The 20,622-nt window shown below is 41.8% G+C and overlaps 1 protein-coding gene and 1 non-coding gene across 2 annotated transcripts in view; both read right to left on the reverse strand.

The window, feature by feature from the left end:
* Window positions 1-13,688, reverse strand: part of Smg6 (Smg6 nonsense mediated mRNA decay factor) — a 202,422-nt gene extending 188,734 nt beyond the window's left edge. Inside the window, exons 1-6 of the mRNA XM_080267983.1 lie at window positions 13,421-13,688; window positions 10,699-12,412; window positions 6,123-6,201; window positions 3,034-3,144; window positions 900-957; window positions 712-863 (exon numbers count right to left, since the gene is read on the reverse strand). Coding sequence (XP_080124109.1) covers window positions 712-863; window positions 900-957; window positions 3,034-3,144; window positions 6,123-6,201; window positions 10,699-12,412; window positions 13,421-13,688 — 2,382 coding nt within the window. The remainder of the gene's footprint in view (window positions 1-711; window positions 864-899; window positions 958-3,033; window positions 3,145-6,122; window positions 6,202-10,698; window positions 12,413-13,420) is intronic.
* A 6,815-nt stretch (window positions 13,689-20,503) lies between these two features.
* On the reverse strand, window positions 20,504-20,622 carry LOC145394270 (5S ribosomal RNA). The gene has a single exon (XR_013896347.1). It is a non-coding gene; the product is annotated as a 5S ribosomal RNA (ribosomal RNA).

A 20,622-nucleotide genomic window follows, 5' to 3' on the forward strand; every position in this document is an offset into this window, starting at 1 on the left:
GGGGACTCCAAGACTAGGGTACCATAAACCAGAACATTTTATGGCAGTGGAGTACCATACACCCATAGTGGTATTATATGATTTGAAAACCTACAACCACCTCCTGAGGATTAAAACCTGCATCATCACTGATGACCATCAACCTAATTGGTGCCTCATGCCACCACACCTCAAGGTATTTGATAAAATTAAAATGGATTAGCAAAAAAGTGGTCAATATACCTATCTACAGGTACTTACATCTACCAGTCTATTGTCTATCACTGCATTCTCTAAGCAGTGGCCTTTAATGGCACATGAACTTCCTGATATATCCGATTCTCCTCGTACCTCCTACACAGTACTGTACTCCACCTCATTCCTCCATTGCAATCTTGGTCACCTTTTCTTCTTCTCACCACCCTACTTTTATATAATCTCCACTTCAGCCTCTTATTCCCCACTTATTCCTCAAGGTAGAATCACAAATTCAGAACACATCACTGATGTATAATGATAACAGCCTATTTTATCTTTTGCACCCATACACTACACACAAACATGCACAACCACATGATCCGGGGACACCTTCTATAGAATATCGTCAACATCCTCTGGTATGGCTGTTGTGACAAGTGTGTCCCTTAAAATAGACAAAAACTATATCTTTCAAACTTCACAAAAACAAAAACTTTATCTATTACACTTCTCAAACTTATATACAGTACTTACCTGATCTGGGGACATCTTCTGAAGATCCTCAATATCTTCATCATCTTCATCCTCAGGCCCTGCTGATCTAGCAAGGGTACGCCGGTCAGTCACTCCACTGTCTGGCCGTATCCACAGCTCCTGCCTAAGTCCCTCCCCACTCCCACCTCGACCTGCTCCACCCAGTGAACCACCCCGCATGCTGTTACCGACACCTGTTCTGACCCCTTCCATTGGGCTGTCTTCACTCTGCTGCTGGGACAGGTACTGCAGGGATGGGGAGAAGAAACTTTTTTGTCATTGGCTCATTCTGACACATGGACATGGATAAGAAAGGGTGGGATAGAAGTACAGAAAAGAACTTAAGCTCATTCCTATTTTTCCCTGATACCCATTCTTATCCAAGACAAACAGTATTACAGTAAACTCTCAGTTATCCATTGCAGTTCAGTCAAGCCTTACACTGAATAAAGTGAAATGCTGGATACTGCATAGTACCCCCCATCAGGTCAATAGTCGGCATCGAGCCATGTGTTACTGTCTCGACCATCTATCCTAAAAACTTTCCCATGAGTAAAAGATGAAAACTTGGCATGAAATCCAATACAGTAATGATACAGTACAGTAATACAACATATAGTGTACTGTTGTATGCAGGGCCGGATTACCAGGTATAGGCAAAATGGGCAACTGCCTACCAGGCCACGGCCTGTCACAGGCCATCCAGGCTTCCAGAGCGGAATAAATATACGTTCTGGGTGTCCAAATAAGGGTCATCACCCATCAGGCCATCCAAAAAGGCCATTTTAGGTCATGCCAAAATTTCACTGGAAATAACGGATAAAAGAGATCTATATGTTGCAGGCCAACTGTCTACGTTGCCTACCAGGCCACAGCAGGGTTAATCTGGCACTGACTACAGTAGATGTACTCACCAAGTGCTGGCACTGATGGATGGTAGAGTTGTACACCATGCAGTACAATACTGTACTGTACTGCACCATGTGCAGTCATAATTTTGGGATCACAATAGGACACTACGACATGAGAACTGACAGGCCATAAGCTTTACAACAACAAGGAGCACAGGATGACACAGAGTTAGTCATGGCACTAGGGTTTTGCAGCCGCATGGTCAGAAGAGCAGAGGCACAGACATGTCTTTACAAGATCCATGGGTGAGAATGAGAGTGTGGCGGTATGCTTGGCGCGCCGGTTAAGTTGCTCCCATGACGGATTTTTTATTGGCTGGCGTGTAGTGGGCATTCTCATTGGCTGGCATGCTTTGCGGTTTTCACAGGCACCAGTTGGTTACCGCTTATGAGCTGTTTGATACGCCTCAACGCCAGATACTGAATAGAACTGCCAGTTAAGTCCTGTTTTGGCACCAGGTGTAGCATAATTTCGTCAGATATTGCATTTATACGGCCAAGCCAGCAGTATCGGATACTGCGTTGGGCCAGATATTGCATCAACAGATAACTGAAAGTTTACTGTATAATTACACAGTTCAAATGCATTACCCTTTCAATTCAAAGATGCCTTTTTTTTTTCTTTCTTTCTTTGTTTTTCCTACCAACAGGTATTCTACAACTGAAGACAGAACTCTAGTAGTGACGGGTTTAATGAATGCTATATCTAAACACTTTATTTCAGAAGTCTTCCTGAGCTAAATCATATTGTCTGGAGGTAGCAAGAATACAATAAACAGTACATCCTTGTGGTTGAAGGGATATCTGATCAATTTAAACTATGGTAGTTCTACTTTTACTTATACCAAAGAGTGTAGGAAGAACAGGAATTTCCAGTAATCCAAAAATATGCAAAGGGTAACATATGTGCAATGTTGCTGCCACTTAGGAAGTATGATGCCAGGCTTTGGTTTTCCTCAATCTAGAATAATGGAAAAAAGTCAGAGGCAATGTTAATTTAAAGTCTGGCTTCAATACAACAGTCCTATTTACACCATATTATCTTTATACAGTATAATTTTTGGTACCTTCACTCACTTCCTTCTCCTCAACCACCCACAATCCATGACTCTCCTTCCCCCTGTGTCTCATCTACTCACATGCTAGCTAGCTTCAATACGACAGTCCTATTTACACCATATTATCTTTATACAGTATAATTTTTGGTACCTTCTCTCACTTCCTTCTCCTCAGCCACCCACAATCCATGACTCTCCTTCCCCCTGTGTCTCATCTACTCACATACAGCATCTTATTCCATACACAGTTGTAAATTCCATAACTCCCCTATATCTTTCTGAACATTTCCCTCTACAAGTTGTCTTGCTCATCACTGTCACCCTCTTTCATATTTAGCTACTCCTCAACTCACCTTCTTCCTCATGTCATCAAACATTGATACAAGTGAGTCCCGTGCCGACATGAAGGGGTTCGAGGCAGTAAGTGATCGCACATAATAGTACACTATATCCAATGGCCGTTTCTGGAACAGAAATAACATTATTTGTTCAACTAAAATTGTACACTATTGTATTCTGAGAAATTATAGCTGCATCATATTATCACCCAAGTGGGGGAGGGGGGGAAGGCTGAATGTTCTCCAATTCTGTCCAATGCAAATCTTTCCATTATATATACATTCAAGTTTCAAATTTAAGTTTCCACACTGTATGCCGGATTTTTTTTTTTTTTTTTTTAATGCAAGAAAGAAGGAACCAAAGGCCAGAGCCCACAAACTGTTCCTTCCAAGAAAAAACAAAAACGATACAAAAGAGAGCCAAATTCAAGATCCATTCATTTTGAGATGCCTGGACACACTGTGTTTGAAGAACTGGTGATCATAGGAAGTAGGAAATACAAACAGAGGGAGACAGTTCCAGAGTTGACCTGTTGCATAAATGAAGGACTGGGAGTAATGGTTAACTCTTGCATTAGAGAGCTGAACGGAAAAGGGATGAGAGTTTGTTGCTAGGCGGGTGCTACGCACCCATCGTAGAGGTGGAGGGATGCAAGCAGACAGTTCATAGGAGCAGTAACCATGGAAGTAAACAATAGAAATGAGATAAAGATGCAACAGTGCAGCAAAGAGACAGAGGTTGAAGGAAGCCAGTAAGAGGAGGAGAGTTAATGAGACGAAATGCCTTTGACTCCACCCTATTGAGAAGAGCTGTATCTGGGGAGCCTCCCCACACATGAGAGTTGTACTCTAAACAAGGGGGAATAAAACCAGTGTATAAAGTCAACAACTGTGCAAGGGTAAAGAAGGTAGGGAGTCGGCTTACCACACCTAATCTCTTGGAAGCAGATTTTACAAGAGATGCAATATGATCTTTCCAAGATAAGTCCCGAGTGAATGGAACCCCAAGCATGTTCAAGGATGATGCAGGATTGAGCTGGATATTAGATGGTACTCCTGTGGAATATTTTGTTGGGCTGATAGGTGTAAGAATTGAGTTTTTGATGCATTAAAAACAACAAGATTATTTTTACCCCAGTCAGAGATACGAGCCAAGTCAGACATTAGGTGTGCCAGAGCCTCATCCCTTGTTTGTTGAAGTAACTGCTGAGATGGACATTGCTGGAACCGAATGGAAAGATGGAGGGTGGAATCATCAGCATACCAGTAGATAGGGTTAGATGTACAGTTTAGGTCACTGATGAATAAAAGGAAGAGAGTTGGTGATAGGACAGAGCCCTGAGGAACACCAAAATGAACTCTCATGTGGCTTTAAAAATGGGATTCCATGGGAGGTGTTGTATGCTGATGAACTGGTGTTGAGTGCAGAGAATGAATGTGCAAGAGGAGGAAAGATTCAGGAAGTGGAGAGATGGTATGGGGCACAAGGGCTGAAGAGTAAATGCAGAGAAAATAAAGTGATGGTATCTAGGGTGGGTGGCAGTACTGGCAAAGAAGAGGGAGAGTGGCCATGCGCGGTTTGCAACAAGGGCAGTTGAAGTAATTCCATCTTATGCAGTATTTGTGATAAGTAGGTACATATAAGATGTAGTGGTACTGGAGATAGACTGCGAGATAATGCTGATTTCGTGTGTGCAGTGTCAGGGAGAGCACATGGAGATTGTCATGCATGAAAGGATTAATATTGCTGGTGAGAATCTTGATTCCATGGAAGAGTTTTGTTACTTGGGAAGCATGTTATGTGTTGGAGGTGGGGGCCTGCACATGTTGGTCTTGTTCACCTAATGGCAGCTCTCCATGCTGCTCGATCTCTGGCAGCCTCCCTATTCAGTCCCGTATCCCTGATGTCACATGCTAGACCTCCTCCCAGGTCTTTTTCGGTCTACCTCTTGCAACCCCACCCCCAACATTCACACTTCTCACTTTCTGCACCTTATTATCATCCTCCATCCTCTCCACATGCCCAAACCATCTCAGTCTACCCCTCCTATCACAACACCAATACACTCCAGTCTCATCCTTCACTCATCTCTTCCCTCATAAATCTAGCCCCCCCCCCCTCCCCTCTCATTCAGGGACACATTGCACATCCATCTAATCTTTGTCATTTCTGTACGTTTAAGCCTAAGAATATCCTTGTTCTTTACTGTCCAGGTCTAACTACCATACAGCATTACACTCCTAACACATAGAGCATAAAAAGATCCCATAGCACGGAAGGAGAGCCCTCTCAATGTCAGGAGTGGCAACAGCTCTACGAACTTCTTCCAGCCAAGCCTCACTCTAGCCACAGCACATAACCTCCAGCACATAACACGTCTCCCATGTAACAAACTCTTCCACACACTCAAGAGACTCACCAGCAGGATCAATTCTTTCATACCTGACAATCTCCACATGCTCTCCCTGACACACCACACACATAAAATCAGCATTATCTCGGAGTCTACCTCTAATACCACTTTGTCTCCTATGCACTCACTTTTCACAAACACTGTACAAGAGGGAAATAAGGTACTCTCAACGCCCTTGTGGCACACTGCACATGGCCACTCTCCCTCTTCTTTGGCGGTACTGCCACCAACCCTAGATACCATCACCTTTGTTTTATCTGCATTTGCTCTCAAGCCCTTGTGCCCCAACCACAGGATACAGCCTTAGCCCCTTAAACATAACACATGCCATTAAAACATTTTTGAAATATCACAAATAAAAGACACATTCAAGTTCTAGGATTTAACACATACATCCAAGTTTGTTGGAATGTGGAACTGCTCCACTCCACAGTGAGTATCCTGTATCTTTACTGATGTTAGTAGGATGCAATTTACAGTTTAGTGCTGATGTTTTGAAAGAGTTTATGTGATATGAAGCTATAATCACTATCTAAAGACACCCATGTGAGAATAAAGAGATTGAAGGGAAAAGAAAATTCTGAAACCCACAACCCTCCCACTCCCTTCCTGTATAGAATCTGCCCAAGCTCTTCCCTCAATAAACTCCCTAAAGTAGTAGCAAAGTCCAGTGTGATATCATCTTCCCACCTGGTTGACAGCAATGATAGCAAGCTGATTGAAGGGTCGACCATTCCTGGGATGAGCCTGCAGAGCCATCTGGTACCACCTACAAACCACAAGACACATGTAATATTACTGGCTACATTTGAGTGGGTGCACTACTGTATAATGACCTAAATACAACTGAGAACAGTGGCTAATAATGATCCATGTTACAGCTGGGTGGTTATGAAACTCTAACACAATATTCTGAGAATTTTGTGGGACTCCAAAAACTGCATGACTGGGGGTTTGAAAGTTGTCGTTTGCAGTCTCATTCGTTACTGTAAGGAAGTGGATTGATAATAATACAGGCAGTCCCCAACTTACGAAAATAATTGGTTCTTAAAGGTCTTCCATAAGTCGTTGTTTCCATGAGTCCATCTCTCTCTCTCTCTCTCTCTCTCTCTCTCTCTCTCTCTCTCTCTCTCTCTCTCTCTCTCTCTCTCTCTCCACCCAGATTAAAGCCCATTATTGACTCCATTCTTCCACTTATCCCCTACCATCACCTCACCTCCTTCTCAGTGTCTTCACCTGACCCCATCCTTCCTTGCTATGAATGACCCGCCCCCCCCCCAACACGTTTTTTCGTATCTGCAGATTTTTCATATGTCGATCCTTCGTAAGTGGGGGTCTGACTGTATTGATGTCCATAATAGTGCAGTGCATCGAACTTTTGCACAGCTAACTTTTAAAATGACAAAACCCCTAAGGTACAGCATAACCAGCTGTAAACAAAGGTGATACCAGCTATGGTACTGTACTGTACAAATATTGTGATGTGCCTTAACTATCAGTTAAGAAACCAGCAGACCATTTTAAAGGGAGAATACTGCAAATTCCTAAGCCTGTCTAGCACTTAATGAGAGATGGGGTCAGTTCATTTGTCAGTTCAATTCAGTTCCAGTTCAGAATAAAATATGAATTAATTCCAATTTAATTCAGTTCATTCATAAAAAAATAAATCTTCAGTTCCAATTCAAGTCAGTTCACAAGCTTTTCAGTTCCAATTTAATTCCAGTTCAACATTATGCTATATGCCATTGTCAGATTTCATCTACTGATATTTAAACAAGAAGCCTTGGACCAGAACTGACAACAAGTGACAACTAAGGATCAAACAAGGGACATGGTACAGATTGTGAAATGGAATCTAAGGGGTGCAAATGCTGAGGTGAAAGAGAAAGAGACTGTCCAAGTGCTTGAGGGAGCAAAAGTGGATGTATGTGGAATAACCAAGACTAAATGGCGAGGTGAGAGTGTGAGAGAATGGGAGTATGAAAGGGGTATATGCACAGGAGTTGATGAGAATAAGAGGACAAAAGGAGTGTGTATTGTTGTATGCAAGAGAGAGAAGGAGAATATAAGAGAGTATGGATCAGTTGACTCAAGAACTGTGTGGGTAAGACTGAAAGTTGGACTACAAATGTGGTGATTGTGTGTGTGTGTGTGTGTGTGTGTGTGTGTGTGTGTGTGTGTGTGTGTGTGTGTGTGTGTGTGTGTGTGTGTGTGTGTGTGTGTGTGCACCAACACAAGATTGTGCAACTAGAGTGAAAGAAGAATTCTTGGCAAATGTGGAAACGTTCATGGAAAAGTTTGAAAAGAATGAGAGACTGTTTATAACTGGAGATATGAATGGAAAAGTAGGGAATGTGAGGGTGGATGGAGTACTGTAGTTGGTGAGTGGGGTGTGCCTGCAGAAGTGTATGAGAGTGGCAGTGCTCTAGTGGACATTTGTGCAGGGAGGGGGTTGGTGATAGCCAATACCCACTTTAGAAACAAAATGATCCACAGGTATACGTGGCGAGTGATGAGAAGGGTAGGTGATGAACTGAATGAACAGAAGGCAATGACTGATTACATATGTGGATGATAGAATGAGGTGTGTAATGGATGCAAGAGCATACAGAGGTTGGGGGAGTGGACTTTTGTACCACCACATGGTGATGATGAAAGTCAAGGTTCAAATGAAATGGAGGAATAGAAGAAGGGAAGGACAGGAGGAAGTGGCTCATACAAGGAGGGTAGAAAGGTTGCAAGGGGATGGGAAAAATGCAAAATATAAGAGAGAAGTGGAGGAGCGATTGGAAAAATATGATTTGCAGCAGACAGGGGATGTGGAAGGTGTGTGCAAGACATTCACAGAAGAAATCTGTGCACCATATGAGGTGGTGTGCAGGGTGAAGAGAAGACGTAAGGGGGTACAAGGAACAGCATGGTGGAATGAAGAGGTGAAACAGGCTGTGGCACAAAAGAAGAAAGCATATGCTGAGTGGATGAGAAACAGGGACATGGAGGAAATTGAGAGATGGAAGAAAGAGTTACATGCAGAGAGCAAGAAAGAGGTGAAAAGATCTATAAGAGAGAGTAAGAAGGGCACAGATGAGGAATTTGGAAGAAATTTGAGTGTAAAGCAGAGGGAATCTAAGAAAGTATCCTGGAAATAGATAAAGAAAGTTAGACAGGGTGATAAAGAAGTTGGGGAGTGAAAGATAAAAATGGTAGATTGCTAGTGGAGAGGGGAGAAAAAGTGAGCAGATGGGGAAAACACTTTAAGGAACTGTTGAACATAGAGCATGAAAGTCATGTGAGTATAAGTGCCTGGGGAATGGCTGGGCGAAAGAGGGACGTGAGAGGAGAGAAGGAGATCCGTAGGATGGACGTTGTGGAAGCAATGAAGAAAGTTTAAATGAGGAAAGCCCCAGGAATTGATGGAGTGTGTGGTGAAATGCTGAAGCATGGGGGAGAGATAGTAGTAGAATGGATGTGGAAGATGTGCAGATTGGCCTGGGAGGAAGGTAGAGTTCCAGAGGATTGGAAGTCAGATATGATTTTTCCCATGAACAAAGGAAAAAGGGAAAAAGAAGTGTGTGGTAATCATAGAGGCATTTGTATTCTCAGTGTAATGGAAAATGTCTATAGTAGGATACTTATTGACAAAGTCAGAGGATTTAGTTGGAGATGAGCAGGGAGGTTTTAGGATGGGAAGAGGTTGTGTAGATCAGATATTCATTCTTAAGTCTTTGGTGGAAAAATTTCTAGAGAAGGGAAAGAAGTTGTATGTGGCCTTCTTGGATTTGGAGAAAGCATATGACAGGGTGCATAGACAAGGAATGTGGAAAGTATTAAGACTATGTGGAGTAAATGGGAAGCTGCTGAATGCCGTGAAGAGTATGTATGAGGGTACTAAGGCTGCAATGTGTGTGGACAGTGAACTAAGTGAAAATTTCTATATGAAGGTTGGATTGAAACAGGGATGTGTCATGTCTCCATAGCTGTTCAGTCTGTATATGGATGGAGTTATAAAAGAGATACAAGGTAGGGCTGGAGCAGCCCTAATGAGAAAGGGCAGTGTTTGGAAACCCTGTACTGTTGTTTGCAGATGATGCTATGTTGTTAAGTGATGATGAAGGGGGGCTGCAAGGCTTGGTGAATGAGTCTGGGAGAATGTGCAAGAAACAGAATCAAAAGGTGAATGTAGGGAAGAGTAAAGTTATGGTCTTTGGGAGAAGTGATGTTACTGAATGAACAGTGAGGCTGGATGAGGAAGAAATGGAAAACGTCAGTGCATCTACGCACAGTACTTGGGTAGTGTGATGAGTGGGGATAAAAGTTTAGAGGGTGACACGCTTGAAAGGGTACAGCAAGGAAGAAAGGCTGCTAGTTCTTTGAATGCAGTGATAAGAAACAGGAAAATGAGCAAGGAAGTAAAAAAGTCACTGCATGACAGTATTGTGACACCAACTCTAATGTATGGAAGTGAAACCTGGACCTTGTTGAAGGGACACAAGTCAAGAGTGAGAGCAGTGAAAATGGGTTATCTGAGAGGGGCATGTGGAGTCACATGGAGAGACAGACTGACAAATGAGGAAGTAAAGGAGCGTTGTGGTGTGGATATGGATGAGATAGAAACATTAGGAGAAATACACTGAGGTGGTTTGGCCATATGGAGAGGATGAAGAACGAGAGACTGATGAGAAGAGTGTATGTGAGTGAGGTGGAGAGGGGGAGAGGAAAGGGGAGCCCAAGGATGAGATAAAGAGATGGAGTGGAGAGGCATATGAGAGAGGGGGGGGGGTGAGCTGGAAGCAGTGTAATGAAATGGCAGAGACACAGTGACACGGAGGCGATTTGTTTGTGGCCACCCCTTACGGGGTGGCCATTTGACTTCGAGTTATTTTCTTATATTACGGTATAATATACAGTATTATTAATTCACATATGTTCATATTAATTCACACTGATTCATATCCAATTGCTGATATCAATTCTAATTCACTTCATGGTTTTGTATATTTCAATTCCAATTCAATTCTAATTCAGATTTTTTATTTTATCAGTTCCAACTGAACTCATAACTGACCCCATGTAGGACATCAAGAACCAATAATGTTACAACGTATCTTTCAATATATATGTCTGAAATTAATGGAGCACATCTTTTTGTATAGTGAGGGTCATGTAAAGTTTATAAAACAACTGCAGTAAATTATATCCCTACTTCTGAAGTAAAAATGTGAATAAAGACAAATGAGGCACCACACAGTGCAGAACCAGTACATACTTTCTGGCAAGAGTGTAGTTAGGTGTTGAGTTATACTGCTCTTTATAGCGTGCAAGATCTCCAAGAGAAAGGAGAAGCTTCTGCGCCGAGACTAGGGCAAGTCTGGGGCGTCCACGAAGCCCAGCATGATGGCCAATGCCCGGGGCATCATCATCTGTTGGTCCTTCAAGAGTGAAACCATACTCCCTCTGCAGCGCCTCCAACACCTCTTGCAGATATCGCTGACCTTCCTCAACCAGCATCAACAGCGTAGCAAGGCTTCGCTCCTTCAGACTTGGATCCCGACCGATATACTCTCTCAGCTTCTCAATTATGACATAATATAATGTTTTCCAGAGACTGGCCTCCACATTCCTCTCTTGACATAGACGGATGTCTGAAATCAGCAACTGGCGATAACAGCCCTGCAAGTGGTGCCGAATATCCATAATACGCCGGAACTCTACAGGCAGCTGGTTGCTGCTAACATAATAATTGATATCCATTTCACCCTTTTGAATGCTATATATTATACTTGGATCAACTTTGGGACTGTGACCTTCCAGGGCATACTCACTGGTTTGACCACTCTGCATGAAGGAAGCCAGAGAGGCTCCAGCTCCACTCCCAGGCTCACCACGTCCAGACTCACAAGGAAGCTCTCTAGAGGCTGGGAGGTCCCTAGCACTAGGCACAACTGCAACTGGTTTGCTGGGGTTATTTGGGTTAAAAAGTAGCTTTTGAGGTACAGGAGCTGATGGATTAATATGAGATGAGGAATCTAGGGTAGATGGCTCTTTTCTAGACATAGGCATAGACAACTGGATGAGGCCACCTCTGTGCCCAGGACTCTCAACCCGATGGTGTGCATCCTCACTCTCTGAGTGATGCTTACTACGACATGTTCGCCATGACTGTTTTTCATCCTCCCAGTTGGAATTGCCAGGACTCTCTTGATCGCACCATGTCAGGTCACAGTCTGCCTCATGACCCCAATTCTCCTCTCCCACACCAACTTCTGAAGGTTCTGGTACTTCATTCTCTACTGCCCTCCATCCAGAGCTTTGTTTGGTCTCCATGTTACTTAAAGATATAATACCTTGATTCCCAGGTTTGTTTCTGGAGCCATGGAAAACATTTTTCTGGTTCTGTGAGGACTGACTTTCCACCATCTTGCCACTTACTGCTCTGGACTTCCCTCCTCCTCTGTCCTCAGTCTCTGATGCTGTCCTCTGCCATGCATTGGTTGCAGTTCTTTCTTGACTGCCCCTGTTCACCACATCCATTTTGAGCTCTTCTTGTGTGTTGCTTTCATCTTTCTTATTCCCCTGATACTGACTTGCCTGCTTCCCACTGCCTCCCATCCTTCTCCTCTCTCTAGCACCAGAGTAGCTTTTAGCTCTTAAGTTTTTCTCGAGAGTTTCCTTTAAATCTCTGCCTTCTTCTCCCCTCTTTATGTCCTCTCTGTTCTTGTCAGGAAGTTCTGAATGGTTGGTTATAATATTCCTCTTCTCTTCCTCTTGCACCTCCAGCCAAGTTCCCTTAGTCATTCCATCATGAATATACTGCCCTTTATCAATCAGACTCTCTTGCCCTTTCTTCCCTTTCCTCTTAGAGCCTCCAGTCTTGCCTCCTTGCTTTCCTACTGCCAGCTGATCCACCTTTGCTGCCAGTTCACTGACTGTCATCTGTCCTCCCTCTTCTTTTCTGTTGCTGTCATTGCACAATCCATGTTCTTGGGAATCAAGAGACTTTGTCAAATTAGTCTGTGTGTTCTCAAGAAACCTAGCTTTTTTGTTGCCTCTGGGTACTGATCTTCTTTGTGACTGGCTGTCAGAATTCTCAGGAAATATTTTGTTGCATTTTAATCTTTCTTCATGGACTTTGTCTTTTGCGTCATACCTTGCAACTCGATTATCACTTTTACTCACTCCTTCTATCTGATGCTCTTTCCCATCCAGTTTTTTTTCATTTGCCCTTTCTTTGAGCTTTAAGTTCTCAGAATCTTCCATCTTCTTTGTAGGATGTTCATGGGCTGCATATTCTTGTTTTTCAGTTTCTGTGTATTCATTTCTTCCTTTATAACCTCTTCCTCTTTCATTAGCCAAGAAATTTCTTTTGCTATGTAAATTATCAGATTTGTCAACGTGTTCTCTATCTCTACCTCCTTTTCCTTGTTTTCTCTTGTCTTTTCTGATATTTTTTTTATCTGGCAGATGCTGACTTCTCCCCAGATAAGCCTTATTTTCAGTGTAAAGGCCTGCTTGATTTTCTCCTTTCCTTTCCCTGTTTGAACCTTGGCACTTATTATGTGCATTAACTTGGGGAACATGTTTATCTTTGCTTTCTTCAGTACCTGGAGATTCAGCATTCTTTTCAGTGTCTGTCTTTCCTTCTGATACTTTTTTTATTTTCTTGATTTCATACCTTTCCACATTCTGGTCAGTATGTTTCATGCTCTTAGATGCAGGTGAATTTTTATTAGTAGATTCATATGAGGCTTGCGGTCGGGATCTATGAATGATCCTGTCTTTAAAATGACCTTCATTGCTGTTTTGTACAGTTACAGTAAGGTTATCTAATGGACTGACCGACTCTCTCTCCATATTTTGATGTTTTGTCTCATGTTCTTTGGGTACTGACTCTCTCTCCCTATTCTGATATCTTGCCTCTTGATCTTTGGGCCTCCTTCTTTCTCTGCCATCACTCTCTTCATAATTTTCTTGTCTCCCCCTTCCTGTACCATGTTTCCCTTTCCCAGAGTTATTCCTCTCAAAATTTGTAACCTCCTCGCCATCAAACTTAGTACTTGCTGGTTTGACAGGGGCAGGTTTGGGAAGGTCCTGTGTTAAAGAACCTCCTGAGTTCGTGGCACGCTGCTGTCTCAGAGCACCAGGACGATAGAGCTGGATTTCTGGTTTCTTGGGTTTTCGTGGACGTCCTTGGTCCTGCTTCTCTCTGTCTGCTGGGCTGGTCATATGGTTACCATGATCCTCTCCAGAAGTGTCCATTTTTATTGGATCTGAAAATAAGGTACAGCATATAACACTGAAAGAATATTGATGTAGTTTCAAAAGTAACATGGTACAATCAGTCCTTGCTTAACCCCTTGAATCCAGGTGACATCCCTCTTTAGCTTATTCCTATTGCTGCCAGTCAATTCAACGTAGAAGTCTCTCATACTGAAGAAATTTACCAGTGTTAATGCTGTACCAGTATCTATGAACTACAGTATGAAAAGTCAGTTCAAAGCCAAAGAAATTCATCAGAAGATGGCAAAAATAAAATGAAAGACCTCCCTGGGCTCAAAGGGTTAGTCTATGAAGTGTGTAGAGGCAACTTTTGAGTAGAACAAAATTTTAAGTGAAACATGCTTCTGCACCTTAATTTAGTTAAAAGCACACAAACAAAAAATAATTTAATATTCCCAAACAACTGTGTAATGAGTCAGAAAGCAACAAAGTGAAGACATGGTATTAATTCATCTGCAACTAATTATGATACTGAGATAATCTTAAACGGTATAGGTATAAACAAGGATAACCAGTCATTGTAATCTAGTTCATTCAGTCTCTAATGATACAACAGCATAATACTGTATTCCCAAGCATCTACTTGTGCACAGAGAGGCATTAAATTTGTTCCCCCATTCAGTTAGTGATGTCTTTCACTTTTTTGTAATGCAACATGATAATTAGTTATCTTGGTTTTGGCCCTCTCAGGTTCAGTCATCTCAGAAAAGGACAATTTTTTGCCAGTTATATTTTATTATTATTTTTTTTAATTCATTTATTTTTTATTTTCTATTTATTTATTTATTTATTTTTTTTACAGACACAGTGAAGGTCTCTGAGTCTGTGTGGAGCCTCTTGGCAGCAGGCGAGGGTACAGTTTTGAAAAACAGGGAGATCTTAGGCTGGCTCTTCCTTGGCTGTTGCTACGGCTGCATTAACCATAGCCTGATGAGCTCAATATTGAGCCAAGGCAGGGCTCTTGTTTGGCGAGCCACAGCTCGCAAATGGGAGTATTTTTTCCCTTTGGCGAACAAATTTTACATGCAAGTCGCCTTTTGGCGAAAGGAAAATACATCCACTTCAAAACCCAGTAAACTACAAAAGTAGATCTCAAAGCATGTTGTGATGGACTATATTAAGTCTTTCCTTGTCACTATTGTGAATGTTTAAAATCTCATTATATGATTCTAATCATCACATTGTGTAAATAAATACATATATTTACTGCTCGTAAAACATTTCGGATCGTAGTCAGTTTGGCTATTAAAAATTTATTTGGCTCGTAAATCTGAAACCTTAGGAGCCAAATGGCTCGCAACTATCAGCAGTTAGCAAGAGCCCTGCAAGGGTCCTCCAACTTTGTCTGTGATGGTCAGGATTGTCTGCAGCATCAGTGCCTGCAGCTAGGGTACCTCCTTCTCCTCCTTTGCTGGTGTCTTGTCTTTCTGTGGTTTTGCCACAATCTCCTCCTCCATCTGGTGATGGTACCCAGGCACACAGGCATCCTTATCCAGCCATTCTTGCAGCTCCTCAGCAAGGTTCCCCTGCCCTGCAGCCACCAACATTTCTGCCATCCTCTGTGGCTCAAACACCTCAAAATCATGCTGTGGTGCTTGAGTCTTAAGGGTTCTGAGGAGTTTGCACCACCCATGGCAAGTGGCACTTCCTTCCATGCCTTTGCTCTGGTGAAGCTAGCATCCATTATGATGAATTTTTTAACCCGTGGACTGCAAGCCACAGCTCAGGCTTGGTATCACTGCGTTGCAAGCCACAGCTCAGGCTTGGTATCACTGCGTTGCAAGCCACAGCTCAGGCTGTGCTGGCCATGCATCACCATAAACAACTCGACCCCTACACAAACTTATGCATGACACTATGCAAAGACGGAGAGAGAGAGATTTTTTTCTTTTCACCAGATGATGCCCTGGATGTTTATCTTCAAGTTTGATAAACAAAAACAAAAAAACAAACAAAATTTAGTTCTTCACTGCTCACATATGTAAACTTACGCATGGCCCTACGCAAAGACAGAGAGAGAGAGAGATTTTTTTTTTCTTTTCACCAGATGATGCCCTGGATGTTTATCTTCATTTATAATAAACAACAGCTAAAAAAAAAAAAAATTCCTTCATTTTTTCCACACCATGGGGTGGGATAAAAAAAAGGTAATAGCACAATCTATCTACCTATTTATTGCCAGATGCCATAATCCCGTATGGGGTGGCCATTTGACTTTGAGTTAGTTGTTTTACGGGGAGGGGCACTAACCCTCCACCAACCCACTTGTTGATACGTAGGGAGCACATATGGTTTGGTTATATGGTTACCACTCAGCATTGTAAATGATTTCTTGGCTTACAGGAAACCATTTGGCTTGTCACTCAATGTAAAGCCACCTGTAAAGGAAAGAAAAGCAATAAGAAGTGACAGAAAAGATGGGTGGAACAGGACAAGAGGAGGGCAGGCACAGAAAAAGAATGATAAAGGATAAGGAAGAAGTAGGCAGCACTACATCAAATGAGTGGATGATGGTCGCCACCACTTACCACTGATCCACAGGTTAAAACTGTGCAGGGTTTTCTTGCCTCTGGTGTCCTCATAGTCATCCTGGTCCATCCTATCCTTAGTCACAACAAGGCATTATTTCAGGTACAGATTTTTGATGGCCTCTTGTCATTCTCTATGACTCCCTGGTCCATGGGCTGGATAAGGGCAGTGGGGTTGGCTGGCAGGAACAAGGCCTTCATTCATGCATCCTTGCTGCAGAGTGGTTGAGGAAGGATGAGCTGTTCAACAACAGAACTGCCCCCACGCTGTCAGGACTAATGTCATACCTTTTTTGGTGCTGCCTCACGGAGGGGTTGAAGCTGTGGTGGAACCAGTCATTAATGGTATCCTGGGTAAACCAGGCAGATGTTCTCATGGTACTCCACAGGATGCTTGGTCATGATATCCTTGAGTGGCCAGGGTCACTCTTACCTATTATGACTGGCTGAAGCAATAAGAGCCATCAGTATTGGCACAGGCCAGAATGGAGAGATGCTTCTTAATTGTTTATGTAATGGAGTGCTGCCAGTATCTCCGGAAGCCTGCATGTTTCGATGAACAGCAAGCCAGAAAATCCCAGCCTTGTCTGCATTATAGATCTGTAGATACTGTACCCAAGGAAGAAGGTGTGGTTTAGGCCATTCAGCTGCCTCGGCACTGCAGGGAATGGGTGCTATCACCAAGCTGAAGGTCGCGAATCACAACTGCTACTTACGGGACAACATTGAAACCTCCATAAAAACTCATTTGTGAGGGAAATGCCACAGAGATTACCCCTCCCCTCTAATTTGTAGATATAATGTTACAGACCATGCTGAAATAGCCAGTGGACATGGTGCAACAAAGGAAAAATATTTCCCAATGGAAGTGTCCTCAGGATTGTTTTGTTTTTTTAAGAGATGGGAATCTTGTATGATAATACAGTACATCAAAATAGTCAGAGGATTATGGGATGGAACTGAAATTTTACTACACAGGCTACCATTACTGCTTATCAACTTTTTTGTGTTGTCCATAAAGATTCAGCCTAACACCCATGTCTTCTCTTCATAATTAACATGTGCCACACCAGTATATTATAATGCATATAACTCCACGTGAATTTAAAAATAAGGTTTTAATCTATAAAGCACAGTTGCACTTCACAACTCACTTCAGGCTCCTGAACATAGTACGGTTGTGCCAAAAATTCATAAGAAAAAAAAATGGTATACTACTTGCAAACTTAAGTAACTTCCACAATATCATTACTCTTGAGGATCCTAACATCATAGTGTTATTGCTACTCGAATGATTTCTTCCATGTTAGCGACTGTTTCAAACAGATACTAGGCTATTTTGCAATATGTTAAACATCTTAACCCGAATTTCCCTTACTTAACAGAAATGATTATGAGGTTTGTACCTAATACACAGTTATGTATAATTCTAGCATGACATTAATGTACTCACATCCCTATGCATTAATTATCAGTGTCAAAGTTCCCTTAGTCAAGATATCTTCACGTCAGCTACAGAGAGTTTGCAGGTCGTCAGATACTAGTACTACCTTCTTCCACCTACTGTTTGTTTACTTCTAAATTATATACATTGTGAATGTTTCTTTATTTTAAGTGGATACGTTCTGAACAGTAATCATACAACAACAAATATTATATTTACTTTGAAAACGTGGAAAATATTATTTGTACTTAAAGTATATATGTTATACTATCTGATGTGCTCTATATTACCTTTCTTCGAAGAAGTAGCGGATGAAGCAAAAAACAAACAAACATAAATTAGTTTAGTTTTATACGATATTTGGTGAAAAAATGCATGTAACAGAAATTTCGAGCATTCAAAAGAGCAAGAATATTACCAATATGTCAGAACTTTCAAAACCCGCGAAGGTTGCAAATTCAGGGTAAGAATGCGAAGATTTGTATAGTAGTTTTAAGATTTCTTATCCGCCACTTATGAGTATGCCCAGATGCAGTAGTCATTGATCCCTGGAGTGAATTCAGTTGTATACTGAGATTGTATACTGTACATACTTCTGAGGAAACTCATAAGCAAAGCTCAGTGGTAAAACATCAGTGATTTCAGAGTGGCTATCCGTAACTACAAATATATGAAGGATTAGAATATTCCATTGGAAATTGGTCGCATTACTTTAAACAAAAGAAAGGCCATACCAATCAAATACGAGGTACAAAAAGAATGTGTACTCTTGAAAGGGTTATTCCTTGATCTTGGTGTCAGAGAGTAAACCTTTGCTCCAGGAAAACGAAAACTCGGTGTCCTGAATGCACCATGACGTCAGGGGCAGGTATTCTTGGTACGAAGCATGCACCTTGGCATCAGGATGATGCTTTCTTGGTAAATATGTAAGCTTAATGTCAGGCCTTGAAGACGAAAGTCTCTGGACTATGCTTGGGTTGCAGCATGTGCTGCACTCAAGAAATACGTACCGTAGGCTTTATGTAAAATACTTGTTGCTGATTAGATGTGCAGAGTAAATCGTGCCTGCAGCATGATACATTCTGGATGTTATATACCTTTGCACATACACACAGACACATACACCGCTCGCTGGTTCGGTGGTAACATTCTCGCTTGCCATCTGGTAGACGGGAGTTCGCGCTTCGTTCAGGTTGCAAAAAAGTTTCACTGACGAAGTGGGTGGTTACTGTCCCCCTCGAGCAAGGGGATGGGTGTGTGCATGTGTGAAGGTCACAGCCTTGCCCTTAGATCTGACTATATGAGCTCTCAGCTTCCTTCGGGAGGGTAAAAGCTGACGATCACTACCATCAAGTGATCCTGACCAACCCGGCGAGTTACACACACACACAACACAAAAAAAAAAGCCTACTGATCAATTTGCACTCAATAAGAAGTGTGTTTCTCTGCAGTCAAAGTTAGATAAGTTTAGAGAAAATTGGAAGTTAATTTTTAGATATCAAATTTAGCAATTTTACTCAACTTTCTGAAATGTGCGTATGATCAGGTTGCCTGCTCGAGTTTGTGCAGTGGTTGCTTTGGTGATTGCTGTTGTGGTGTGCATCACCTTCCACAGCAGCCATCTACGTCTCCTAAACCGCTCGCTGGCCAAAGAAAGTGAGTGGCTGGACAAGGAGACCACCCAAGCATTTTGATTTTATTATTGGAAAGAAATAAAATAAAATAAAATACTTGTAAAATAAAAAATCAGCCAATGATCCAGCTCTGCTGGATTTTGGCACATGATTCTTATTGTTCTTACCAGTTCAGTTCAGTTCAGTTGATAGGTGAGGAGTATTGCCTTTTCATCGGCACTCCTCTTGTCAATTAATTTTTCTAGTTTATTATTTTTCTTGTATTTAGTTCGTGTTTTGCTCGTGTGTCTTTTGTTTTATTTTGTTTTGTATTTTTTTTTCTATTCTTTGCCATTTGTTAACGTATTCCTCTTTCTTTCCTTAATTTTTCTCTTTTCCTCCATATATTATATAAATAGTCTTTTGTTTTTCCTATATTTTCTTCACTAAACAATTCAGTTCATATTCCTTCAGTTTGTTTTCAGTTTTTTTCAGACTATTTTCAGGGTGATGAATGACCTTTTCCTGCAGAACTTTTTTCCTCCCATTATCATCATCTAATTCCTTATACCATACCTACAATAATATTGTAATGGATGAAACTTTCTCAGAGGTGGATTTTGTTTCCCAACAGGAAAATTAGTTTGGTTAGGTTAGTTTTAATTAAACTGTTAAATTAGGACAGTTGCTTCCGCCATTATGCTGATGAATTAAACGAGTTGACACAGCAGAACATAGCCATAAACAATGGGGAAACAGATTGAACCAGAAATGTTTATTTACCACCTCAGAAATAATTAGAAAACTACAACAGACTTTCAGGAAGAAGAAATGATATGGGAAGGTGCTTGTACTGCTTAAAGTAAAATGTTTGTTTACCATACCATTAATCACAAAACCCTTAAACAGCAGGCAGTATTAGTCCAGTGTTTATAGTTTTATGTATTGAAGTACTGTTTTGTTTTTGTTTTTTTACCAGTTATTGGTCAATTTTCCCGCAATTCATATCACTCAGTCCTTGAAACCTACAGTAATGCAACCATGTTGTAGACCTCATTCTTTTGAATCTGTTCCACTATAAATTTTTCATTTTTCATTCATTCATTGCCAGACGCCATGTATCCCAAATGGAGTGGCCAACGGCTTAGAGTTAATTGTTTTACAGGGAGGGGCACTAATCCTCCACCAACCCCACTTGACACGTAGGGATGCCAACAGCATCTGGTGTTCCCAGGCGGTCACCCATCCAAGTACTAACCAGACCCAACGTTGTTTAACTTCGCTGATCGGACGGGAAGCGGTGTACTCAACGTGGTATGGCCATTGGC

Source organism: Coenobita brevimanus, chromosome 26 (assembly GCF_032717465.1).
Source record: "Coenobita brevimanus isolate Jiangsu-jjx chromosome 26, ASM3271746v2, whole genome shotgun sequence".
NCBI classification, from domain to species: Eukaryota; Metazoa; Arthropoda; class Malacostraca; order Decapoda; family Coenobitidae; genus Coenobita; species Coenobita brevimanus.